General features: G+C 38.1%; 2 protein-coding genes across 5 annotated transcripts in view; one reads left to right on the plus strand and one right to left on the minus strand.

Annotated features, from left to right (window-relative positions):
• Positions 1-14737, minus strand: part of Dock4 (dedicator of cytokinesis 4) — a 457617-nt gene extending 442880 nt beyond the window's left edge. For 3 of the 4 annotated variants that reach the window (XM_058576081.1, XM_058576082.1, XM_058576080.1), the window contains exon 1: positions 14343-14737. In XM_058576081.1, coding sequence (XP_058432064.1) covers positions 14343-14379 — 37 coding nt within the window. In that variant the 5' untranslated portion in view covers positions 14380-14737. The remainder of the gene's footprint in view (positions 1-14342) is intronic. The other variant, XM_046435366.2, reaches the window with a different exon arrangement.
• A 187-nt stretch (positions 14738-14924) lies between these two features.
• The window catches only part of Znf277 (zinc finger protein 277), a 120063-nt gene continuing 107251 nt past the window's right edge, over positions 14925-27736 (plus strand). The window contains exon 1 of the mRNA XM_046435364.2: positions 14925-15077. Coding sequence (XP_046291320.1) covers positions 14987-15077 — 91 coding nt within the window. The 5' untranslated portion in view covers positions 14925-14986. The remainder of the gene's footprint in view (positions 15078-27736) is intronic.

Here is a 27736-nt window from a genome sequence, read left to right on the forward strand (position 1 = left end):
ATCTTAACAAGTAAGTATGATACACTGAGTGAAGAATTTTCTCCCTCCTCTAAGAAACCCTTCATTCATTGATTCAACACTTACTGAGCCTGTGTTTCTCTCTAGGGAGATCAAAGCTGAATACCACAGCACCTTTGGCCTCAAGCACTTCACTAGTCTATAGTAAAGGTAGTTTCCAAACAGTGAAACTCTCTTGTGCCCTGAGACAGACAGCTGCAGGGCACAGATGTGAAGCTAAGGAGAGCAGTTTTTATTTATACCAAGGGGCCAGAAACAGAAAATCTTGAAGAGACATTGCAGCTAGGTTTACCAGGTAAAGAAGGGCAAAAGGGAATGGTCATCCCAAGCAGAATTCCAGCAAATGCAAAGGTCGGTCTATGGTCCTGAAGCAGTCTAGCACCTCTGAGGAGAGGTCAGCAGGCCCCTAGGATGGAGGACAGGGATTGAAGAGGAAGAACAGGTCAACACAGGATGGGATTGCAGGCAGATGCTAGTTTAGGAAGGGCCCTGTGTGCCATGAAATGCCTCTGGACTCCGGATCCTGACTGCAAAGGAAACACTAAAGGCTGGCTGGCTGGCTGGCTTGCTTGCTTTCTTCTCCAGGAGAACCACTTTAACAATTTGCTTTTTAAAAACTCATTTGTGGTTTACATGCAAAAGCACATAGTAGAGGAGACTGGAGAAGGACGACAAATTTCAGCTGTAATTGAAACAAAAGAGATATTTCTCCAGCACACCAAGGAACACACAAGCTCCTTGGCCATGCAGGACAAGGCTTCCCTTGAGTTGCCATGGGGCACAGTGAGAATACCAGGTCCATGGGGAGCAAGAACTTACAACATCAGAATACAAGCTCAGAGGTTAGGGTTTCCAGTTCTTCCAGTCAATGCTGGCCCTCCCCCCATCTAGCTCTCCTTGTGCCACTCAGCTATGTCACTGCAGACTTGGTTTACGCTTTAGGGTTCCTCCCTGCTCCTGTTCAGGTTTAGCTAGGCTCATCCTCATTTATGGATCCACACTTTTATTCCCTTCTAGTCACTCAGCAGTATCTGCTTCTTGGCTGTCTCATTTCCCTATGCACCTCACTGGCTGCATCATTTCCATCTCCCATCCTCCAAGTGGCCCCTCCAGCCTGCTCCATACTGCTACAGAGTACAGTGAATCTGACCATGACTAAAAGACCAAAGCTAGAACAAAAAGACACAGGAGGGACTTATTTCACAGAATAGTGGTATTAATACCAGCATGTTATACAAAATGTAAAATATGGTTGGCAATTTCCTTACCATTGTCCACAGAGCCCCAGAGTCTAAGACTATTTCTCCAGATTCTGTTGCTAGGTCTTGGGTATAATATGAAGGAGTGTGGTGCCACGAGTAGGCCCCCAGTTTCTGCCTCCTATGTGTATCTAACTGTCAGCCTTTCCCGGCAGGTTCCCCTTGAACAAAAAAAATGATCTGCAGGAGGGCTTGAGAGTATATGTATGTCACCAAGCAACAGGCCTAGCTCCTGGCAAGTATTCTTATTAAGTTAGTTTTTCCTCTACTGCCCACTTAAAAAGCTTTCTGTCACTTAAAAAATATACTATAGGTTTTATTTATAGCTAAAAAAAAAATCTTAAAGAAGAATCATCAATATTGAATCCCTCTTTCTTCCACTTCCCAGTCTTAGAAGGAAATCACAAAAATATGACAAACAATTGTCTAAGATACTTAGCATGGGTCAGGTGACAGGAATGAGGTGGGGGGGGGGGCAGAAATTACCCAGAAGGAAGAGGAAAAAGACTTTCCAATTATTCACTGCCAGTTCCACTCAGGTGGGGATACTGGACAATCACAGCAGCTGGTGACTCAGGCCTTTGGGGAGTATCTTAAAATGCAACTTCCATTCTTTTGTGTATATTCTGAGTTCTCCAGGATATGAGACACTCCCTTCTCAGAGCTGTTTCCTCCGGCATACATGTGAATAATATTACCATCCCAATCTTCGTTTTAAAGCTAGAGAGGAAAATATCTGTCTTAATCTTCACACTGATTTCCCTGTGATGCATGTATGCACTACTTTAATAAATGAATACTAAACAATTAATGAACATAACACCTACCTTGAAAAAATGTTGTACAAACGAAATGAGATTAAAACTATGAAACATTCTAGAGCTCCTCTGCTTGCCCAGGGATCCAGTCCTATACTTCTTTGGATGCCCATCATACTAGGACAATGCCTTATACACAGTAGGTATGTCCCATAAAAAAAACATTCAAAAAGAGTTTTCCCTCTAAAGTGTCATAAAAGTTGACTGCATGTTTGTCACTAAGAGAAAAACAAATGCAATAAGTTACCACTTAGAAGGATATACTAACTACTCTCAGGGAATACACACTTAAGGATAATAGAAAATGGAAAAGAAAATTTCCCTTAAATTTTCTTTATTCTCCTCAAGAAGTTGGCATTCAACAGTCAGGTCGTTCATGGAAAGTACACCTAAAGTGATGCCCCCAACTAAAGTTCCATACAATAAAACCTCATCTACATGATTTAAATGCAACCTAGGTGGTTAAACCTATCATCCCAGGTTTTTATAAATAATTGCAGTAGGGAAAAAAGAAGCGTTTGAAGACCCAACTTCTGTTGCTTGCTTTAAAGGCACCCAAAGTGACCTGATAACTCAAAGACAATGTGGGAAACTTTGCAAAAAAAAAAAAAAAAAAAAAAAAAGCTATTATTCAAGTAAGCATAAGCCTAGAATTACTAGGAGATGACCATCTTCAAAAAGTGTCTCAGTTAAATTTATGCTTCTTGGGACAGGCCAGAGAAATTAAATCTTAGACCATGGGAAGGGACTATATTAATTACACGGATTGTACTGAGATAAAAAGGTTTCTGCTTCTGTTTTCTTTGTTCTTCTTACTACAGTGTCTAAAATTGTGCTAACCTAGATTATTAGTCATCATGGAATGTCATAACAAAACACCACAGGCTAGGTGGCTTCAGCAACAGAAATTTATTCCCTCACAATTCTGGAGGATGGAAGGCCCAGTCAAGGTCTAGCAAGGGTGGTTCCTGGTGAGGGCTCTCTCTCTGACTAGCATACCATAGCCTTCTTGCTGTGTGCTCAAATGATCTTTCCTGGGTGCTGCACAAGAAGAGCAATCGAGTTCTCTAGTGTCTCTTCTTATAAGGACACTAATCCTATCTGATTGGGGCCCCACCATTATAACCTCAATTACATTCTTTCTCCAAATATAGCCACACTTGGGCATATGTATATAAATTTGTGGGGAATATGCTTAGTCTATAATATGCATAGTAAGAAATCATTCCTCATAAATGCCAAATAAAAACTCTTCAAGTTATTGAATCTCTATGTTGAAAGGTTTCTCTTGAATAAATTATCCCAGGTCCCACTGTCCCTCAGGATCTAGTTTACAGAAACATGCAAAATGAGCAGGGACACTAACATCAGTCTTCTAAGCAAATACTTCATGGAGAGAACAGCATTTTTATCTTAGGTAAATTCATTTGAAGCTATTTTTCAAAGACAGATTAGGGCTCTTTTTCAAAGACTTATGCCCCAAGGCCGTCTGAAAGCACAGCTTCACAGTGGCTACTGGGGAATGAACAGGGCAGCAACATTACAAGTAAGCAAACTGGCATAGCAAGAAAAGCCACTTAAAAACTCTGGAATAGAGTTCTTTCTGGATATATAAGACAAGTTAAATTCAGGCTGTCCAGACTCAACTTTCAACAACAGTCTAACCTTGAATCCTGAGAGAAAACCCTATACAAGAAATAGTGCTTGACTTATAAAAGAGTTTATATATTTTTCCCATTATAAAAGAAATTCATGTTAATTTTGGAAATTATTAAAAAAGTAGAAAGAGGAAAAAAATCAACTCTTCAATTATAATCATTGGTTGTAACAACATGGCAACATGTTGTAATTTGTGCCCAATTCTTCACTTCTCATAAGTATTTTCCCATTTTTTAAATTTTAATATATATATATATATATATATATATATATATATATATATATATATTTCCTCTTCTAATTGGGGACCAAAACCATAAATATTTAGTGTTTTTAATTTTGACAAACTACTGATAGGAGTATTAAAGGAAATTCTGAATACAGTTAATACACAGTTCTCTTTAAAAAAAAAATGGGAGAAAGGGAAAACATTTACTGTATGTGCAATGTTGTAGAATTCCTCATCTTATTCTTAGTATTTTTCATGCAGATTTATAGAGAAAACTTCAGAGATTTCTCCTATTTTCATTCTTTATAGAACTGCTTCTTCAGGTTTGAGGGGTTTTCCTCTTTCTTCAAAAGCCAAGCTAAACCTGGAGCCTATTATTACCTAAGCTTCACAAATTTCCTAACCAATGTTGGCTGTCTCAGGAAAACAGAGAGTAGGCCCTCTGCTCTCCCCAGGACAGAGAATAATGTTGTATCCAGGACCTCAGGTGAGGCTATCTTTAGTTGCTTCACATATATGCACCCCCTTGTGCACAAACCTGTCTACCTCTGGTTGCTAATCCATTTTGGAGGAAAAAAAGGATATAGAACCAAATCTCTACATTTCTGCTTAAACATTTCAAGGAGATATTTTTAGGTTAATGTCCAATTAAGAATTCAATAAAACTGAACAATAAATTGCTTAGTTAAACAAAAGTGTTTCATTTCTCGGTAGAAATATTTAGCAAATTCACCTAGGAAGACTTTCAAACTTCTTATCCAGAGGATTCTCGCCAACCACCTTCTCTCTGTGGCATGCTCACAGGAGATCTAAGTCCAGGCAGAGATCAAACTCATCTCTTAGTAGTTTCCAAAAGCCTCCTATAGAAATGTCATGTTTGCTTTCTCTGCCTCACCAACTAATAAAATGCTAAGCCCATGTTTTAGTTCATTACTACATGACAGATACCTCTTTCCAGGTTTAGTTTCTTTCCTCCTTAGGGATGTAAATGTAATGCAATCTGGGGCTGGAGTCTCTCTGCAGTGCAAAGGATTGGGCCAAAAATAAAGGTGTGGGTTTGATCCCACTTTCAGGTCTTCATTCAAAGATTGGCAGATGCACACAGCACCAAGTCAAAATTCCTAGTTAACATATACCATGTACCACAGTGTGGGGACACTTTTGATAAATTCATCTCTTATCCTATACTTTTTTCTCTGCCAACAACAGATAGCGAGGGAAAAAAAATCCAGTAAGTTTTGTTACTGCAGCACTCAAGGGCACTCATAGACTCATTTTTCTTAGGAAGACCACAGTATACTTATCAAAGATGAAATGGCATCCTCTGCAGTCTCCTTTTTATCCACTTAGCCACCTACCTTCCTGTCCCAGTTGTTTCTGGAAATGGTCATCTCAATAAAAGTAAAAAGATGGGATGCAAATAGAAGGATCAAATATGCCTCAGACAGTAAAGGACACTCTGGCAATACAAGTTGAATGTATTGATCCAACCTCTGAACTATGGATGAGGGTGATGGGTCTTCCTGCAGTGTTTCCAGTCATCAAGGCCATTCTGCTTAATAAGGGAAAGCAGAGAAAACCCACCAATTGGTTTTCCTTCCTTTTTCTCACAACTTTATTGAGGTATATTTAACAAATAAAAGTTGTACATATTTAAGGTGTACAACATGATGTTTTGATATATATATATATTAAATGATTACAAGCAAACTAATTAACACATCTAACACCTCACAGTTACTTCTCAAACCCTGCTATCAGAACACTTTGATTTACTCTTAGCAAATCCAAATGTATAATATGCTATTATTAAATACAGTTACTACAGTAGACCACCAATTGATTTTCTTAATACAGTTCTACATACCATGGAGAAATACCTCCCAAATTTTGGCAATAGGCTTTGGACCAAACTTCATTTTTATTTACTTATTTATTATTTTATATTATTTCCTGTATGATGCTGGGGATTGAACCCAGGGTGGTATGCATGCTAAGCAAGCACTCAATCACAGGGCTACATCGCCAGTCCCAGATTTTATTTTTAATAGTATTAATGTTTACCTCTTTCTGTGCATTTATTGGTTGTTTCAGTGTGTAGTTATGAAAAGTTGGAATGGAAGTTTAAAGTCACTTCAAGCTGGAATCCCTTACTTCAAATCACATGTTTTTCATGGTTGGAAAAGTATAATTTTTAAGAATTCTAAATTTAACCCTGTGGAACCCTGTGGTTACCCCCCCCCCCAAAAAAAAAAAAAAATATATATATATATATATATATACACACACACACATATATCTCACACATACAAACACATCTACTGCTTTAGATATTTAAGCATTTTTTCCATTTGTGGATTTGTGTAAGTACTTACATATTATTTGGGGGATGCATAAATCTTGTGTATTAAATTATTATTGTGCATTCTGTTTTTCAACATCCTTTTGGGGAAATCTCACAAATGCGCATGATCTGGCATGAAATATTTGTTTGGGAGAAAACTGTCACAGAAATAGAAATAACTAATGCTGCCTCAGCCAGGCAATGCACTAGTGGAACACAAGAAAACAGCATAAAATTTAGTTTAATACCAACACTACACAGGCAGCTAATATTTCTCAGTTTTGTAGAGTTCTCTGTATCCTTATTAATCCAAGGCTTGGAGATGACTGCTGTTTGAAAATTTGTAGTCTGTCACTTTAAATGTTGGAATGGACAGACAGACTACATAATCAAAAAGTCAAAACAATTAACTAGGTCTCAAGTAGACCCGTTGTTTTAGTCATCACACACAAACCAAATGATTAATCATGGTCTTCAGCCTAGAGCTTTTCTTCTTTGCTCCAGATCCAGATCCACTTCTTATCAGATGTTGCCTCCTCTAAGTTTTCAGGTGTCTCAAATTCAATGGGGCCAAACAAAACTCTTAATCTTACCCTATTACCTGTCCTGCCTAGACAGAACATCTCATTTATTGAATGAATAGCACATGCATTCACCTAGGTGCCAAAGCAGAGAACTACATGTTTGTGAACCCCAAAATTCACATAGTGAAACCCTAATGATGGTAATTGATGACGGTGCCTTTGGTGTCATGAGCAGGGAGCCTTCCTGATGAGATTTGTGCAGTTATAAAAAGAAACAGGAGAATGGCCAGGCACAGTGGCACATGACTGTAATCCCAGCAGCTCAGGAAGCTGAGGCAGGAGGATCAAGAGTTCAAAGCCAGCCTCAGCAAAAGCCAGATGCTAAGCAACTCAGTGAGATCTTGTCTTTAAATAAAATATAAAATGTGGCTCAGTGGTCAAGTGGCCCTGAGTTCAATCCCTGGTACTGCCCCCCGCCAAAAAAAGAGACAGGAGAGCGTTCGCTTCCCCTCTTGCCTAACCCTTTCCCTCCACATAGGAATACAAGAAGGTGTCCATCCCCAAATCAGGAAGTAAGTCAGCCTGCATCTTTTTTTTTTTTAATTTTTAATATTTATTTTTTAGTTTTTCAGCAGACACAACATCTTTGTTTGTATGTGGTGCTGAGGATCGAACCTGGGCTGCACGCATGCCAGGCGAGCGTGCTACTGCTTGAGCCACATCCCCAGCCCCCAGCCTGCATCTTGATCTTGGACTTTCTGGGCTTCTGACACTGTGAAAAAATAAATTTCTGTTGTTTAAATTACCCAGTCTAAGGGCTGGGGATGTTTTTCAGCAGTAGAGCACTTGCCTACCATGTGTAAGGCCCTGGGTTCAATACCCAGTACTGAAAAGAAAAAAATATGACTGTAAATTACGCAATCTATAATATTTTTTGTGATAGTCTCCTGAGCCAATGAGAACTTTTCTCCAATTCCTCATAACCAAGAACCAAGCCCTATTGTTTTCATTTCTTAAATCCCTCTCTCAAATCCAACCATATTTCAACATATCAAGGACTGCTAACCTGGTTCAAGAATTTAACATCTCTTACCTCTTATTGTAATAACTCGTTACTCATTTTTATGCCATCCCTCTTCTTCATAAGCAATAATATATATGTTTAAAGTTTAAAACTACTCAGATTTCCAGTATTTCCTAATATTTTAAATGAGAACTGATAATGTTATAATAAAAGAATTATTCTCATTTGTTCATTGACCAAATGCTATCTATACAATACGTATTTTCTATGGTTTCAATCCTAGTCTGTCTGTATTTTGATTTCTTTTGTCATTTAACACTAGGAACCTGGAATATATTACAGAAATAGTTTTATTTATAAAATATCCTATTGTATAATACTCTGACAACCTGGTCATAACCTAAATCCATTAAATTATGTTGTTTTACAGAAAACATGGTAAGGGACAACTCTGTGTGTAGTGTTTTGCTCCTATTTTTTTTTTCCATGTAAACACTGAGGAGGGGGATTACCAGTTCAAAACTTCTATAATGGCTATTGTATCAGACAATGCAACATAGTAGCTAAGAGAGTAGGGTCTGCAAAGACTTGATGGATTCCAATTATTTTCTATGAGACCTTAGATAGGTTGCTTAACCCTTCCATGATTCAGTTTCCTGTGAAATGTGAGTGGTAATTTAATCTACCTCATAGTGTGTCATGATGACTAAATGACAGCATAAGACAAGCTCTTAGAACTGTGCCTGGCTATTTTGTATATTATATATAAACATATTTTATATATATTTTTTATTTATAATATAAAAATTACAGTTTGCAAAAAGGATCATATTTGTTTCCAATACAATCAGCAGTGTACTGCATATCAGTTTTATTGCAACCAAGACACCAAAAGGTATTGAAACTTTTTTGTGAGATTTTTATTTAATTAGTATATCCAGTGATATATTAGCACACATTTTTTTTTAATGCCAGAGAGGACAACAGTTGTTTCTTAAGTTTAAATTGCTTAAATGGAAATAGGCTTGGAGAACTGTACTGCATTATTCTTTTGTCCTACCATCCTCTGGCCAAATATACTTACCAGTTCAGTTTAAAAAAAAAAAAAAGTTGTACTAGCCACTTTGTTGGTCTAAAAATGATCAGCAACATAAAAAAGGCACAAAGAATGATGGGTAGTGTCCTATAATTGGCTATATGACTCCAAAGATACTTTACATGAATTCTTCTGTTACAGTGATCCAAGAGAATTGTCAAATGCAATAGTAAAGAACAGACCAAAATGGTCACTATGCAGTTGATTCCAATGGTGGGCAAAAAGAACTTAGTAGCAAAACACAAGAGAGACAACTTATACAATATATGTAATGGCTTTGAATATTCATTCCACCTTTAATGAGAAATATTATATAAGACCTTCATTGAAGAAAAAAGTATAAGTAAATTCTAAGTCAAAATAAATACAAATAAGTGACTGTTAAAAACAGAAGGAGGAAAAAAAAAAACTACCCATCAACACTGTGCCAACAACATGAAAGGAACTTAACAAAAATCTGAGGAGTCTGACTTCAAACCCTCAGGTTTCACACATGTAGCATTTAGAGCAGAGTTTTCAAACAACAGGTCAGGACCCATTAATGTCACTGAGTCAGTTAATGATCAACATCTTTTTTGAATGAAAAATAATATATCACACAGGGTATGAACAAATATGGTTTTGGTTGTATGTGTGGGGTGGTATTAGATGGTGTTTATGTATAAGCTGGGCCAGGAAATTAAATGTATTCCTTTTAGAGATGATAGTCAAACAAGATTAAAAACTGCTGATCTAGAATGAACTCTCTGAAATTATTTCCTCATCTCATACAAGGAAGTTGTCCTTCTGTTTCAGAGGGTAGACTCGAAAAAAATTTTTTCACACTTTTTCAACCATGAAACACATTAATATTATATTTATCAGCATTTTGGTTGAATTTCCTTAGTGTTAATGTTTCTCTGACACATGTATTCATAGTATAAAGGTCACTATGCTAGAAACTTATATCAAAAATAATTCTAAAAGTGTTATATCCTCTTAGTAATGAGAACAGCTAAAGACAGAAAAACCTAAACTTGTTGAAATTTTATAATCTCTTTTGTGGCACCTACCATAACAGATTCTGAAGGAAAAAAAAAAGACCAGAGAGGAAGGGCATCAACTTTATGTTACCATGGTGACCTTGTGAAAGAATCATCACTTAGGAGAATGACCAAAAGAGGGAAATATTTTTATAGGCTATTCCCACAGGAGGGTGGACCAAGAACATCAGCTGCCACCTGATCTGCACAGCCCTTCAGTTGTACTTTACTTGGAGGTATAAATCATTCCTCTTCTCTTTCCACTGGAAGTTCAGAATCCTGTGTCAGGTTCTAATTGTCACAAACAATCCCAAGCAGCACACCACTATTTAGTTCCTGTATAATCTAACTACAACATGGTACCACAAACAGGAATCCTTAGCTGAAAAACTGAAAAGTCTAGGTAAGACTGAAGGTGTAAGCCCGTCCGACTCTCCCTACAGGAGCTACCTTCTGAAGGAAGATTCTGAAGATCCTGAATAGAAAAGAGGAGGTACCTACCTCCTTTTCCTAAAACAGAAGGGATTTTAAAAAGGAATGTGATTCCTACTCAGATAAGTTTAAACACACACACACACACACACACACACACACGCTTCCAGAGAAATACAGGACAAGAATATTTGTAAGGACTCAATGACATTAGGACTCTAATACTTTATTTTTAAAAAGACTCTCATGACTGTCAGATTAGCTTGCTCTTAATTTTGTTTCCCGTAAGGCTCATGGATTTATTGCTGATTTTGTTTTCCAACCTACATTCTCTTGCCAAGCTTAACCAGGCTCACATATGTAAAACATCTGGCTAGGTGTGAGAAGGTGTGGGCTGCAGCTCAGGAAGACTCACTGGCTCACATGCAAACACTGTGCAAAAAAAATGCCTATTGGACAAATGAGCACAAACATATCTGCAATGGTTTTAACCTTCTCTGTGAAGAATCCTCACCACATTAAGGGAGGTAGGAGCTTGACAGATGAGGACATGCAAGTGATCGTGAGCAAATTTCTGAGTGGGAGATCAAAAATGCTTTAGTCACTGCCCATGGAACTCCTACTGGAGAGAGAGAATTGAACAGATTGAGAAAGTGAACAACAATCACCTTGGTTCTGGTAGCTTGCCAGGTAGCATTCAAAAGACTGATCTTAGTTTAAAACCTTAAACTAACCTCTGATCTTAGTTTAAAACCATGTGGCACATGTCACAACAAAAGTTTCTCACTCATAACAATCTCTACACAATGGACATGTTTTTCTAACCAAAGGAAACATTTGGTTGGAAGTAATCCACAGAATTAGTACTGGGAAGGACCTTAGGTAGAACTGACCTAAGGGCTAGGACTCAGAAAGATTAAGCAACTTATCTAAGGTCACATAGCTGACAACAGAATCTAGACAGGAACAGAAATTAATTAGAGTTACCCAATAAAACATGCTTACTAATTTGCTTTTTTTCCCCCCCAGAGCTGGAGACGAACATAAGACCTCACAAATACTAGGGAAAGTACTCTACCAGTAAGCTACCTCTCCAACCCTTGCTAATAAGTTTTTAAAAAGAGAACATTCCCTGTATTTCAGGACTATAGTTTTATCACTATGCCTTGCCCTAGAATCATAACACTCAGGAATATGACTGACCATACACTATTTGAAGATCACTCATCATTTACGTGGAGGAAATAGTAGCCATGTATCAAATTTGAAAAAGAATTTCTGATAAATCTTACTATGATTATAAAATTAATTTTATTTATATTTTTAGTATATTACTTGAAATTTAATCAAAAATTATAGACATAAGTATCCCATACATAGAAGACGATACATAAGTATCACTGCAAAAACAGTTTGCATAGATTTATTTCAGCTATTCTAAGTTACTAAGATTGACTTATTTCAAAGAATGTAGAAACTGAATTACTACTATACCTGGTATCAGCCAAACATCTGAGACCATAAAATATCTTTACTATTTATAAGAACTAAATAAGAGAAATGCACACACCAACCAAGGTTTAAAAAAAAAAATAACTTGCAGTATAAGCAGCTACAAATAGTGCTCTCCATGGTGAGAAATAAAGTCCACACATCATAAGTATCCTAGCAAAATTTTCTCCACACACACACACACACACACACACACCTAACAGATGGATTCTAAAAAACAGCTCAGCATTCCACAAGCCAAATGCTCAAAATGTAATATTAAAAGATGATTAACATTCCTGTACATGTGATACTGCATAAAGGAGAATGACAGCAATAATTTTGGGTAGAAGAACCCTCTTTGCTCTTGCCCCTTATCTCACTCAATCCTCACTCAACCTTCTTTTCCTAAATGTGTATGCTCACGCCCTTCTACCTCCCCTACTCTGCAACCAAATCACAACCAAAACCGAGTAGTCTGTCGCAGCCCAAAACAGTTGACTGATAATATCCGGTATGCAATTCCAAGAAATCCCAGAGTGGTTTTCAAGCCTCTGCCCACAGCATGTAAAGAAAGGCAAGAGATGAACTAATCGATACCAGCAGCCCAGCTGTGACCTGGCACATAAAGAAATCAAGAAAATAAATCATGCTCATAATCTGTATAATTTAACACTTGGAAGAAAGCAACATCTGGGATCAGCTCCAAGCAGGATAGTATTGCCTGGATGGGTCTGTGCTTCCTGCACTGTGTTAAGGTCCATGATGAGGTGATATCCTCTTGTTCATCACCAGTTCACCCAAGGCAATGTTTTCTCCCTAGCAAGGGTTAACACCGCCCCGCCGCACGCCCCCCCCCCGCCCCAAAGAGGAGAGTAAGGAGAAGGAAAACAACCGCCAACATCTACTTCTCCCCAGTAGAAAGCTTGGCAAAGGCTCCCTTTACACTTTCAAGAGAGGGAAAGCTGGAAGCCTTTCTCAAAGGTGGGTCCAGGACAAACTATTGTCTTGCTAACTGGTCACAGTCCAGAAAGAAACCCAATGTAAAATATGGGGATGCTTAAACAGTCCTTTCAGTGAACTCCAAAGACCTATCCCCAGGCGAAGCTGGGCGGGGGAGGGGTGATGCAGGAATCCCCGGTAACTATGACTTCCTGCAAAGGCTTTCTAGATTTTTTTTTTTAATTGCAGGAAAATGGATTTCAAACATAATCAGATATCACACATATCTAAATCACTGTCCCAAATAAAAATAAGTACGCCAGTGGGCAGGACGGGGTATTATAGGAAATAAAAGATTGTTAGTAAAATCCATAATGTTCTCTCTGTGTGTTAGATCTTCTGGGAGATTATAATTGCATTTGGCTGCTTCAGGCTTGCCAGGGAGTCTGGCTTAATAGTCTCAACCCTAAAAGGAGTAACTGTCAAGGGGCGACCCAGCTGATATCAAACAACAAAAACGGGAACTGTAATCCGCCTGAAAAGGGAGGAGGGAAAGGAAGGGAGACTCCTGTATTCATCAGTCAACATTAATGTCCTTTGTTGTTCACCTTTGCACAGAAAAGCGAGCACTACCCTGTTCCTTTTTCTCTGAACACCAGTGTCAGCATAGTCCTTTCCTAAAACCTGTCTCCCTGCCTCGAAGATCCAGGCGTTCTGACCCTCCTCCCCATTATCACTCTACAGCCATCCTCCAGGGCCACCCCCGTTGCGCTTGCCCTGAGTGGAGAAGGTGGTCAGAAGTGAAAACACTGCCGAAATATCGGTTCCCCTCCAAAAACCAAACAGCCGAGAGGCACAGATGTTGAAATTTGCCAATCCCCGACCCCAAACACACACCCCAAACATCGGGGGGAACGAAGGAGGCTGGGACCGGGCTCGGTCTGTCAGAGCAGGTCTTTAGAGAACTATGCCACATTCCGCACTTCGGGAATGCTAACCCCATCCTGAGGGATTTCTGCGCTTCCCTACTGTTTAGGGACGTTCTCGCCACGGGATTGTCGTCTCCCTCACCGCCCTGGGAAATCGTTGCGGCCCATCGCCGTCGCTCTGCCGCTTTGGGCAAGAAGGGTATGGAAGGAGAAGAACCCTGTTGGCCTCCTCTTCCAACTTGACACACAACGCGCCCGGTCGCCACTCCAAACTCTGCAGGCAGAGCCCCGAGCGGGCGGGCGGGCAGCGCGCTTCCCCAGCCGTGCCGGCGCTCCGGGTCCGGTTCAGGGCACGCCAAGCAAGCGGTGGGAAGAGAAACCCCGGCGCGTACCCACGCCGTCCGGAGCTCCCTCCGCAAAGCCCCAAACCCACTGCGCGATGCCAGGATTAGGCATTTCCAGCCCGGCGGAGCTGGAGGGGCGCGAGGGCAAGGACGAGAAATGCGCACCAGCTCCGGCCAAAGCCAAATAAAAGTTCGCCCGGCGGAGACTCACCCACGCCGTATTTCTCGTGCTCCGTAGGTATCCACATGGCTAAAGGGGGCTCCGGGGTTTCCAGGCTTTGTAATCCCCGCGCCCCTCAACCAGCTCACAACAATGCACAGCTCGCGAGTAGCGGCTGCAGCGCTGGAGCCCGGCAGCCCCGCGCGGGCTGCGGGCGCTGGGCAGGGTCTGTGCTAGCAGCTCTCAAGCCTGGCGTTGACACCGCGCCACCGAGGCTGCGCCGCCCGCCGCTCTCCCGGCAGCAGCTGCTCACGGTCTTCCGACGCGCTCCCGGGGACCCGGCGGCGCAGTCATTGTTCTGATTCACTGAACTAAGCGAACACGCCGGGGCACTCTCGGGCGCACCCCCGCCCGTCAGTGCCTCTACCAGCCCTCTCTTCCCAGGGCCCCCACAGCACGCCGGGAATTGTAGTTCTCTGTCTCTCCATCACGGATGGGGGCGTGGTAGAAGCGGTAAGGGGAGGGGATTAGAGTCTTTCGCCACATCCTATTGGCCCAGGCCGTGACAGCGCGGCGTAGGCGTGGAGGAAACGGCGCGTGGAGGAGGCGTTCACCTCAAGTCACATTTCTATTGGTACCGGCCCGCCCCTGTCCGGCTCCGCCCGGTGGCCCTCCCTTTTTTGCTAAGCTGAGAAATGGCTGCCCCCAAGACCCAGGGGGCTGTTGCTGGACTGAAGGAAAAAGATCGTGAGAGCTGCAGTGGAGTCGAAGGTGTAGACTGTGAAGGTGAGTATGGTGCCCTCAGGTGCAGGAGATTTGTTTTCCTCTCTTCATCCCCCGACTGCAGCTTACTGCCAATAGGACCCTGGGAGCCCTTCAGCTCTGAGATCACCTGGGCGCGAGGAGACCACCGGCAGAACCTATTGGGATGAGGGGCGGGGTTGAAAACAGGTACTTGGCAGATCGATCTCGGGAGGGCAAAGAAAACGAGATGAAATGACATTCCTTGCAATTTGAGAAGCGCTGTGGGCATTTGTCTTCCGGTTTGGAGCTCCCAGCTTTGCACTTGCCAGTGGGTGGGTGTGGACCAGCTCCGATTCGCGCGTGTGTGATTATAATTCTGGGATTAGCAGCACCTTTTCTTCGCGAGTACTGTTGGATTTGGCCTCCTTGGAGTTGTGTTTTATTTGGTTTGGGAAGGGTTTCCAGTTGCTGACTGTTCACTGCTCTCCACTACATATTAGTTGCCAACTGGATGCCAACTGGATCATATTAGTAGTCCGTTGACTGCTCTGTGCATCTCCCGTATTGAATGTGGAGCCTAGGAAATCTTCTTGGGACGTGGAAGATTTGCACCTGTGACTTCAGAGAACACTTAAAGAGGGTTATGAAAACCGTCACAGCTACTTGGTCTCTACCCCACTGCTATGTTGACCTCTGACCTACTGGTAGTGACCATAAATCAAACTCTGAAAGCTGCAGGTGGATGATGTATGGGACTCCTTTTAAGTCTTTCCCTGTCCCACCCCTCTTTTTGCCTTGGAGTATAATTTAATGTAACAGATTGTCTTTCTCTAATGGATATGATTTGGGACTTAAATTTGGTTCTCAGTCTTTGTTGAGGTTTTCTGCCTTCTTTGTTTTTACCTTCACAGCAAAATTAACATTTAGTATAAAGTTTTTATCTCAACAGCACAGAGATTTAAGTGCAGATTCTTCCCATCTCCCATCGGTGGAATTCTAATTTCAGTACTCTATCAATTGATAGGCTTGTGAGTTAAATATAAAGTTACCCCACTCCTTTTTCATTGGTTGACCATATGTTCAGCTCTTATCTAATACTAACAGACTATTAGGATTTCCATATTCTTCAAAGTTCCAGAACGCTGCCAGTTTAAGAAGTAAAGATGGAATCTTTAATCAAATTAAATTTCTGAATTCAGCTCATGGATATGCCTTCCAAAATCATACAATTCTCAAAAATCATTAATTATCTTAAAATTATGAATGTTGCCAGGCCCAAGGGTATATGTCTGTAATCCCAGCAGCTAGAGAGGCTGAGACACAAGGATGGCAAGTTGAACACCAGCAACTTAGCTAAACCCTGTCTCAAAATAAAAAATGAAAAGGACTGGAGATATGACTCAGTGGTTAAGTGCCCCTGGGTTCAATCCCTGGTACCAAAAAAGAAATATTTATATTTATAGATGTATAGAATTTTTATAAAAATATGTTTCATTTTAAACATTTCAGTTCATTCAGAGGTGTGTGAAGAAAAGTTCTTCCACCATACGGTCTCATTACCAAAGTTATTAGCAGTAACAGTTTGATGTATAGATTTTTTTTAAAAAATTTTCTTGTATGACATTTATATGGTTTCAGTTTTTTTAAAATAGAAAGGAATAATTTTAGTAAATTCAAAGATCTGCAACTTTCTTCTTTCTCTTGTTATCTATCATAAAACTCTTCCATATCAGTATATTTGTTGTTTCTGTTTTTTTTAAGAACTGCACTCAGATTCCATAATATGGATGTTTCATACTTTAATCATTCCCATATTAACAAACATAGAGGTGGCTTTACTTTTTCAATATTGTTGCAGTGAATATCTTTATATACATAGACCCTTGTCTAGTGGCTATTTATATTGTCAGGAATTGTTGAATCCAAGGTTACTTTTGAATTTTTAAAATTTTGATAGATGCCAGATTTCCCTCTTAAAAGTTATTCAGCATAATATTCTCGCCAGTAATATACAAATCCTCACTAACTGTGAGAAAATCATTAATCTATGGCTGATATTTAAATGATTATTGGATTGAATTAAGTAACTAAATAGAAAGCTTAATTTTAGGTTTCAACTCGTTCTCATCGGAAGTATTGAATAGCAATGAATTTGCAGTGTTGGTAACATAAAAGAATTCCTTACCCTGGTTCAGAACTGCCCAGTCTTCTCATTGACTTGTAGCAGTCAATAGGAGAGCTTATTGGTTGGTTTCTATGTCATTCTTATAAGGTAAAGTTTTTATTAAGCTTTCCCCTTAATAATGTATGTGTCATTCTGTGACTTTATCAAAATTCTTTTCAAAGCCAGCAAAGTGTGATGCAAATTTTAAGTGAAGTAATTATATTAGAAGTATATTTATTATTTTGGTTAGTCAGCCACTTAGGTTATCAAGTATATCTTTCTCTGTAAAATCGTATATCTTTTTAATTTCTTGAAAACTGCCACCTTTAAGAGGTTTCCCTCTAGCTCTAATTAAAATCTCAATCTTTATGTTTGATATCCTGGGATAGAGGGACCTAACAACTTTTTAATAGAAATCCTTGCAGTTCTACAAAATTCTTCTAGAATGAGTCGAAGAGTGATGTGTAGACAGATACAGCTGGTAACTTCACTGAGACCATTTTGTTGCCTGGCTTCCTACAGCTCCGTCTGTCTCCAGGAAGGGCCCTAAATTGATTGGATCTCAGACCAAGTCTTTTACAACAATGCTTTCCATACATTTGAACAGAATTCGAATTTCATATTGTTCCCCAAATTTTCAGATAATAAATTGATGCTGGGAACTTAGCTGGGGACTTGCCTAGCATGTACAAGGCCCTGGGTTCAATCCCTAGCACCACAAAACAAAAAAATAATAATAATAAATAGGTAAAACATCTCTCACACTTGGGTGTACATTGCTGATATTTGTTCTTTTGCTGTTTCTAGTAAGAAGTCAATAAGAATACATCTATGGTTTAATATTGACAATAGTTTTAGGAGTATTTTATGGACTGGGATGATTTCTTCTGAAATTGTTAACTAGTACCTCTATTTGCAATATTCTGACAAAAATCTTTCCTCTCTCCAAATATATGCCCGATAAATAATGGTTATGATAATATTTGGATTTATATTGTTTGTCTTTTGGAGGCTTTAATATCTCATTTGTGATGTCTCTGGAAGAAGTGGGGGAGTGTAGCACTTAGAGTCAAATCTGAGCTAAAAACATCTTTGATTTCTGTCTTGCCCTCAGATTCTGAATTCTGTTAGTTACCAGGTCTTACTTTTCTGTACTTCAACTATATTTTGAATCTATCCCTTTGCTTCATTTCTACAAGCACTATTTTGTTTCTCACCCTTACCATCACAGCTAACTTAACCTGTGTCCCCCCACCTCTAGGATTATGCTTTTGAGAACCAAACCTTGTTTTGGTTTGCCCAATCCTGTTCTTGGCACATTGTCAATGTTTAATAAATGTTTGATCAGAACAGTATTCTAGTCTGGACAGTTGAAAAACCTTCCCCTTGATCTAAGTCTTAATTTTATCTCCCTTAATCTGTATTCTAAAACAAGTATATTGATGAGTCTTGAAACCTTCATTAACTCAGCAACATTTATAACTAACTCCATATTCTCCATGTGACATTTCATCTACTTTTCTAGCCTCACCTTCAGTCACCTGCTTCCTTTCCCATATGTCTATTATCTATTTACCATATCAAAATAGTTATTTGTTGACAACTTTTTCCTATTGCACTGGACTGTGAACTTCTTGAAGACAAGAGTTGTCTTATTCTACTTTTATTTATCCAGTGTTTATTATAGGTTCATGTAATAAACATTCCATAACAGCTTAATGTTTATAATCTGTTTGAAATTTATTTAAAGTATTTAGAATGGCAGCTATTTTAAGCAGAGGAATTAAAATAAAAACTAGTAGATATTTTATGCTTGTGAAACATGAATACCAATTAGAAGTACAAAGTATATCAGGAAAACAATTTTCTGTCATAACTAATCATAGTTAGCATTTGCGTATAGTTCTTCATTGTTTTTTAAAAGTAAAGTTTTAGTGTTGTTTATATAATGATTGCATTTTTAAAGGATGCTTTAGGTCTGGACTTTATAACCTGCAACCCATAAACAAATGACTCATCACATGAAACCTTGAAATCTGTCTTCCATCATCTGTATAGCTGTTACCCAGTTTCTACAGGTTCTCATCCTATTTCCATTTATCAGCATTGTCCATTCTCATATATTTGGCATGACAATGGAAACCAGACTAGATCCTATTTTGGAAAACATATAAATTTCAATTCTGATATCTAATAGCTGCTTAACATAGGCTTATTGTATATGCCATCACATTAATGAAAATATATAGTATATATTGTGTACTACATGTTCTACCTTGCAGAATTACTGTGATTATTTTATTGAGTTATGTATTTAGTAAAGTCCAGCATATTTGCTATAATAAAGCTGGACCTCATTAAACATTTGTTGCTTTCTTCATAAAGATATGCCCAATTGAACTATAAAACTGCCTGCTCTCTGATGCTCTATTCACTTACGGAACAATCTAAATTGTGTAACCCAGGGGAAACTTAGGAATGTGCTGGTGATAACTGCTTATGCTGCCAATGCTCTCTTGGAATTTGGGGGCTGTCAGAGGATCTTTTAGTGCTGTGTACTGGTATTCCAACTATGTGTTCTGAAAGCCCTTTATATTATCTTCTTTATCATTCGTCACCCCTACATAGTGCTGCCACCTTCCCACTCCCACACATTCACTGAGTCTTCAAGAGGGTAACCTTGTATACTGGGATGGCCTTGCAATTAATAAACCAAAGAATGTAACAGAAGAAAGAGAAATGCAGAAACCTAGTCTTCTAAGTCTTGTTTGGTATAAATTTGAAAGGGAACTTAATACAAAACATTCTTTGACTTTCCTATAATAAATGCACAGGACCCATCTTGTATAGGATACTAAGCGAGGAGCCATTATAAAAAGGGATCTTATAATAATGATGCTGATGATGATAGCTAACATCTGTTAAGTACTAACTCTACCAGGTACTGTTTCAAATGCTTCCACCCCTGAGGTATTATTATCCCCTTTTATTTATAAATGAGAAAACTGATTCAAAGAGTGACTTGTACAAGATCACATACTGAGAGAGAACTTTTATCCTATGAACTAGTATAATGATTTGTAATAGTAACTAACTTCCATTCAATGAAGACTGAAATAGACTTTCTTGAACATAAATGTGTTTTAAAGCTAATGTTACTATCACAAGGCAGTATGATACAGTGAAAAAATTCAAAGGCCAATCTGTGATGAAATCCTAAGTTACTTACCAGTCACAGGTCAGCTAACATCTGAACCTTAATTTCTCTTCTATAATAAGAGTAATATCATATCTGTGTGCTGAAATGACTCAGGAACATAGTAGATATAGTAGCTTGGTCTTCAATAAATTGTGACTATTGTTTCAGTTATAAGTATATGCACATCTTTGGCATGTATGTCAGAGGTGATATAAATGATGATTTTGATATACCTTTTGCACTTCATGATCAGATTTCATTTGAAGCATGTGTGGGTACTTTTATCAGATAATGAATTTACATATACTTCTCTTTATGTTGACACAGACCTATTGTTCATACAGTCAAACAGCATTGCCCTTCACAACACATGTGCATATACTTTCATCTTGAAAAAAACTGGATTGGTGATGTTTATCAGGTTCATGTAATAGAGATAATACTTTCTTCTAAACATAAATTATGGTATGTAGAATCAGGCAATGTACATTAACTGTCATCACCAACAGCTGAATCTTTAAGTACTCTTATTAGCTTTTCTTAGAAATTTTGACACAGAATTAGGGTACATGTTGCTATGACTTACTGATAAATATATCGGACTGATTGAATTGCCATTTCACTGACAATACCTTAAAGACTTGCCACCTTTAGCTGAAACAAGTGTGTTCTACTGACCTACTTGATCCAAAGATGAGCAGGGGAGCTTTTTTCAAAAGTTGTGATGGATATGAGTGATGTGTCTTCTGTTTCTGTTTACATCTCAACTTAATATTCATTGTGACCAAGAGCATTCATTTGTGAGAGAGTCAGCTGGGGTTGTATTGTTGTTCTTAGCCCTAGAAACCAAGAAAAGTTTTCTAAAGCTAAGTAGGATTTAATGGGAGAAGGGGGAATCAACAATTGAAAAGTGATAGAATATTTTAAGTAATACCAAGTAGGATTCTGTGAGGCTTTCTCTGCATGTAGTGTATTTTAAATAATAAATATATTAACTAAATAAAACATATGGAAAGAAAAACTGGAATAGGAGTCAGAAGACTTGAATCCCAAACCCTGATTTTCTATTTGTATTAGTGTAAACTTGAGAAAAATTATGTAACCTCTCTGAGCCTTAATATCATCAGGAAAATAGTACTGGTATCATTAGACAGTTGAGTAAGGTGATGTGTTAGTCAGCTTTTTGTTGATATGACAAAGTATCTGATAAAAATCAACTTAAAGGACACAAGTTTATTTTGGCTCATGGTTTCAGAGGTTTCAGTCCATAGTCAGCTGACTTCATTGCTTTCAGACCTATGGTGAGGTGGAAACATGGTGGAAGAGGAAAGAAAGGTGCTGACATCCATAGCAGCCAGGAAAAAAGGGAGAGGGAGAGGGAGAGGGAGAGGGAGAGGGAGAGGGAGAGAGAGAGAGAGAGAGAGAGAGAGAGAGAGAGAAGCCAGAAACAAGATACAATCCCCAGGGCCATGCCCCCAAAGAACTTTCCCTTCAACTAGGTTCAACTTTTACAGTTTCCACCATCTTCCAATAGTCCATCTCCCGATAGCACATTCAGATTATGAATTCATCAGTGGAAATCCACTGATAGGCTTTGAAAGCTCTATTCTTATCATTTCCTAAAAGTCTAACCTCTGAACATTGCTGAAGTGGGGACCAAGCCTTCAACATATGATCCTTTGGGGGTTATTTCAGATCCAAACCATAACAGATGGTGTAAGTGACAGCATTCTTGATGTGATGAAAAATAGGGATGAATAATGCTGCTGATGAAGATCTATTACAAGAGGCAATAGTGGGTAGAAGCACAGGCTTTGAAATGAGACAAACTGGAATCAAAAGGGACTATCAATTAAAAGCTCTGTTACCTTGAGCAAATCATATGATCTGACTATTATCATAGCTGCTCCTGTTGCTACTACTACCAAAGTCTGGCTATAATTTTAAAATGATATAGACTAATCAAAGAACATAAAAAGTATTTGGGAGACCGAGGCAGAAGAATTGAGAGTTAATGAGTAACATAGTGAGACTTTTGAGACTCCGAGACTCCATCTCAAAAGACAGAAAAAAAATACATTAGAGCTAGATTCAAGACAAGTCCCTGGTTATATATGCAAACCCCTTAAAGCCAAGGACTATCATATACATTTTGACTTCATCCTCAGGGACAGTGTCATATTGTGATGGCATTTAGTATTGATTGGTACCTACGGACCAACTCTGTGTGAGGTGCTCTAAGGGACACAAATGAAAAATAATCCTGGCTTTATCAACGGGGACATTTCAATGTAGTTGACAAGGCTAGGTATTCCTGTCTTACCGGAGTTAATTGGAGAGAGTCATGTTTCCTTATCATACTTGAAAGAAGTAGATCCATTAGAATCTTCCATATGCATGTATTATCTGAGGACCTTAGCATACCAAGGATTTTAAATGTGCTTATTTTTAAAAAAATGAAATTCACATTCTATCTCCTGGTTTCTCTAACACTGCTCTTATTTCCTGTTTTTTCTTAACTGAAACATGAACCTTCCCCTCCCTGCAATTAATGACAGAGAACCTGCCCTTAAAAAAGAAAAAAATAATAATAATGTTTTTATCCAAATACTTATATTTGCTTGTTTACCATTACAGACCTCAGAATTGTAATTGTGGTTATTTATTTAACATAGCCTTCAGTTGTGTAACAACCTGCTATTCACCAGTAATAGCCAATTAGAAAAGAAAATATCTTGTACACAGCTAATCGTAATTACCATTATAAAGCAATTATTAGCAGAAACTGTTGTTACTGTAACATAATATAAATCAAGCTATCTTTGCTAAAGCACAACTAATTTCCTCAAATGAGTGGGAAAGAGAAAGGAAAAGGTGAGAGAGTTGGAAAGCTCCATTAGAATTTCTTACAAACTGGTTTATGAATAACTTTTGAAAGCTTTGTAAGTCTGCGCCCACTCATAGTAGAAAGTAATGGATGTAAATGGAGGTAAATGGATAGCGTTGGAGAAAATAATGCTAAGTGAAGTTAGCCAATCCCAAAAAAACAAATGCCAAATGTTTTCTCTGATATAAGATGACTGACCCATAATGGGATAGGGAGGGGGAGCGTGGGAAGAATAGATGAACTCTAGATAGGGCAGAGGGGAAGGGAGGGGGCAGGGAGTTAGCAATGATGGTGAGATGTCATAGACATCATAATCCAAAGTACATGTATGAAGACATGAATTGGTGTGAATATACTTTATATACAAACAGAGATATGAAAAATTGTGCTCTATATGTGTAATAAGAATTGCAATGCATTCCACTGTCATGTATTTAAAAAATAAAATCAATTAAATATTTTTTAAAAAAGAAAATAATGCTAATAGCCAACTGGGACAGAGAGTTTTTAGCAACAGTAATCATAGAAAATATGGTTTAGTGGACAAGGAATAAGAAGGTCTGGATTTTAATACAATTTCTGCTTCTAACTGACTAATTTTAGATAAGTCCTTTGTACTTCTGGTTAAGATTTCCTGAATTGTAAATAAGAGAATTAGATTGTACTAACACCCTTTCAACTTCATCTTCCCGGTATCAATAAAAGAAAGAAAAATTGAATTTATAGTTAGGAAGTCCACATTATACATACCCAAAGGTCTATAAAAAGGAAAAAAACAAGTCTAGGTTATTTCCTTGAGAATTAGTTGCACATGTGTGGTCATTAATCAGGTATACCAAGTTAGAAAATTAGCTGAGAACCACTTCCAGTTTATGACCTAGGGCCCATCACTCCAAAATCATGAGGATGCATCCCATCTCACCCCATCCCACTCCTTTCCAATTTTTATAAACAGTGCAGATCTGAGAACTGTTGATAGAACTGAGACTTAATGCAATCAGACCTTTTTATCCACTATGTGCAAGCTTATGTATTCTTGATGCTATAGAATAAAAGGATAAAAATAGTTTTGGTCTTGCCATCACAGATCTTACGGCCTAAAAACCATGAGAGGTACAGAAGTAACTGTATTACAGAGTAGAAGATGCTAAGGAATGTCAGAGTTATATAGAGTTGAACCAGGAAGAGATTATTACCCATTGGTACTGGGCTTTGTATAAACAATGAAAAAGCATTATAGACCTAGGCAAATAGAGGTAATGCTGTATATGTCCTTCATTTTTCTATCAAGTATCAAGTCTATTTATTCTACCTAGAGAAAATGATATGTAGATTATATATAAGTGGGGGCACTGGAAAAGTATAGAAATGAAAATTGAAGCTAAGTCATATAGTTTATATGTTGGAACTTGATTTCTGCAGGCTATGAAGCTTACTATAATTCATTGCATAATTGATTCACCCTGCTTTCTCAGTCCAAAAGTTGTTTTATAACCTTTCATCGCCTAATCTTCACATGGTATAACACTGTTCCTTATATCGCTTAAAAGGTAAACAGAAGCAGTATATTGATCAGTAGCATGTAGATGGGTATTTGTCTTCTCACACTCCAGGAGCTGGGAACCTAGAATTCTCAGCGCACAGGTATAGTCAGTGAATTTCCAAAAGCCAACTCACATAATTTGTTCAGAGCGCTGTAGTACTAACAATAAACACATCTTATATGACTGGCACTGAAGATAGCACATCTGATAACAAAACCAATGATAAGTGGTACAGAATCTTCAGATGCAGAAAATTGAATTTTCTAAGTCCATACTTCGCAACACAGTAGTAAATTTTCTCAAATGTAATATTTCTAACTATAATGCACAAATCAGTAACAACTAATGTGTTAACTTTTTTTCCAGACTAGAAAAATATTCACTAAACCATCACAAGTGATGTTCATTGACTTAAGACTGTTCTATTTTGACGAATATTTATGAGTATTTCGTGCATCCTAATCTTGCTCAAAGACAGTTTAGTACTAAATTCTTTTTAAGTAATACTAACACAATTTGTAAAAAAAAAAAAAAAAAAAGGACATAAAAATCTGCAACAACTATGAGGTAAAATACTTATTTTAGGTTTGTGGGAAGGGAAATGACAATATCAAAGCTAAATTATGTACACGAATTTGGAAAGGGAAAGTTTCATTAGCAATCATGAATACTAGCTGTTACAAGTCATAATGAAGACTCACACTAAACTTTAATAGTATGCCCTTTGTTTTGTTTTTTAGATTTTTTTTTAATCAACAAAAATTATATTCATTCATCATGTTTAACATGATGTTTTGATGTACACTTTGGAATGGCTAAACCAGGCTAATTCGATATCCATTATCTCACAGATTCTTTTTTATTTTATGGTGACAACATTTAAAATCTATTCTCTTAGCCATTTAATATAATAATGATATATTTTTTATTAATTATAGTGCCAGCATTCTACAGTAGATATAAACTCATTCATCCTGTCTAAAATTTTGTATCCTTTGACCGACATCTACACACCCCCTATCCTCTGGCCCCCAGCATTTGGTAACCACCCTGTTTCCAGAGTTTGACTTTTTCAGGTTTCATACAAATGAGATCATGCAGTATTAATTTTTCTATGCCTGCCTTATTTCACTTGGTATAAGGTCCTCCAGGTTCATCATATTGCTACAAATGAAAAACCACAATTCAGAATTCACACAGAACCATAAAAACAGAATAACCAAAGCAATGTTGAGCAAAAAGAACAATGAGGAGGTATATAACCTTAAAATACACTCAAAGTTCTAGTAATCAGGGCTGGGGTTGTGGCTCAGTAGTAGAGCGCTTGCCTAGCATGTGTGAGGCTAGGCAATTCTAAGCACCGCATATAAATAAATAAAATAAAGGTCTATTGACAACTGAAAAAAAAATTTAAAAGAAAAAAATTTAAAAAAAGTTCTAGTAATCAAAACAGCATTCCACTGCGGGAAAAAAAAAACAGACATACAGATCAATGTAATGAATGGAGGATCCATACATAAATCTACTCATTTATAATCAACTTGTAACAAGAACCTAGAGGCTGCTTTTGCTAAAAACACTTACTCTTCACTTGTGACTACAAATGTAGAACACTTGACATCTCTGTCTCCATTTCTGCATCTGTCTCTTCTGCTCTGAGCCTCCCACCTTGGATTCCAAGAACAAGTCTGATAGATAAACATCTGTGATGAGCAGAACTCTTCATCAGGCAACAACCTGTCTGTCCCAAGATAATGATCAGCCAAGCCACAGTTTTGCCAAGACTTCTTGACTGTGAATACTTCTGGTTCTCTCGTCTATGTAATCTGGGGGCTCACATTACTATCCCTGAAGGCAGGGCAAGAAATTCTGGTACACTTAGTCTTCCTAGTATAAGTATACTGGTTAAAGTTTCTTTCCTGCTTCTCACCGTTACTTTTTCCACTGGTTTTGGAGCAAGTGGTTAGGCCTGATTTGTTGGGATCCCCAGGGTTGAGCCTCTGGCCTAGGACTCTGATAACAAACTGATCTTTGACAAAAGTACGAAGAAAACACAATGGGGAAAGACAGTCTCTTCAATAAATGGTCCTGAAAAAACTGGTACATGCAAAAAAAAACAAAAACAGAGATTTGACACTTATCCATATAAAAACATCAACCATCAACCCAAAATGGATGAAGGACTTAAACACAAGACCTGAAAATATAAATCCTTGAGCGAGGGTGGGGGTGGGGGGGTGGAAATAAAAAGGATAAAGGATAAAAGCATCTTCTTTTTTTTATTGAAAGTTTCTTGATACTGGTCTAGGAAAAGGTGTTTTAAAGCAACAAAAGTTAAAAGTCAAAAACTGTATGGAAAAATGAGGTAAGTATCACTTATCATCAGGGAAATGCAAGTTAAAAGCACAAAGGAATATCCTGTTATGTCTGTTAGGGTGGCTATTATCAAAAAGACAAAAGATAAGAAGTGTTGGAAAGAATGTGGAGAAAAGGGAGCCCTTAGTAATGTAAATTGGCACAGTCATTATGGAAAATAGGTGGAGGATCCTCAAAAAATTAAAAATAGAACTGCCATGTGAATAATAGTTTTACTTCTGGGTATAATATCAGGGTAAATAAGTACCAGTGGGTAAAAGAGGTACCTGTACTCTTATGTTCTCAGCAGTGTTATTCACAATAGTTAAGATATGGAATTAACCCAAAAATGCACATCAATGAATGAATGGATTAAGAAAATGTGCTCTATCTAGGATAGAGCATTAGTCTCCAGGATATATAAAAAACTCAGAAAACACACACACACACAAAAAAAAATAAATAAATAAATAAATGGGCAAAGGAACTGAACAGATACTTCACAGAAGAAGAAATATGAATGGTCAACAAGTATATGAAAAAAGGTTCAAC

This window comes from Marmota monax, unplaced genomic scaffold (genome assembly GCF_021218885.2).
Source record: "Marmota monax isolate L192 unplaced genomic scaffold, Marmota_monax_Labrador192_F-V1.1 WCK01_AAM20220418_F8-fsc00139, whole genome shotgun sequence".
Taxonomy (NCBI): domain Eukaryota; kingdom Metazoa; phylum Chordata; class Mammalia; order Rodentia; family Sciuridae; genus Marmota; species Marmota monax.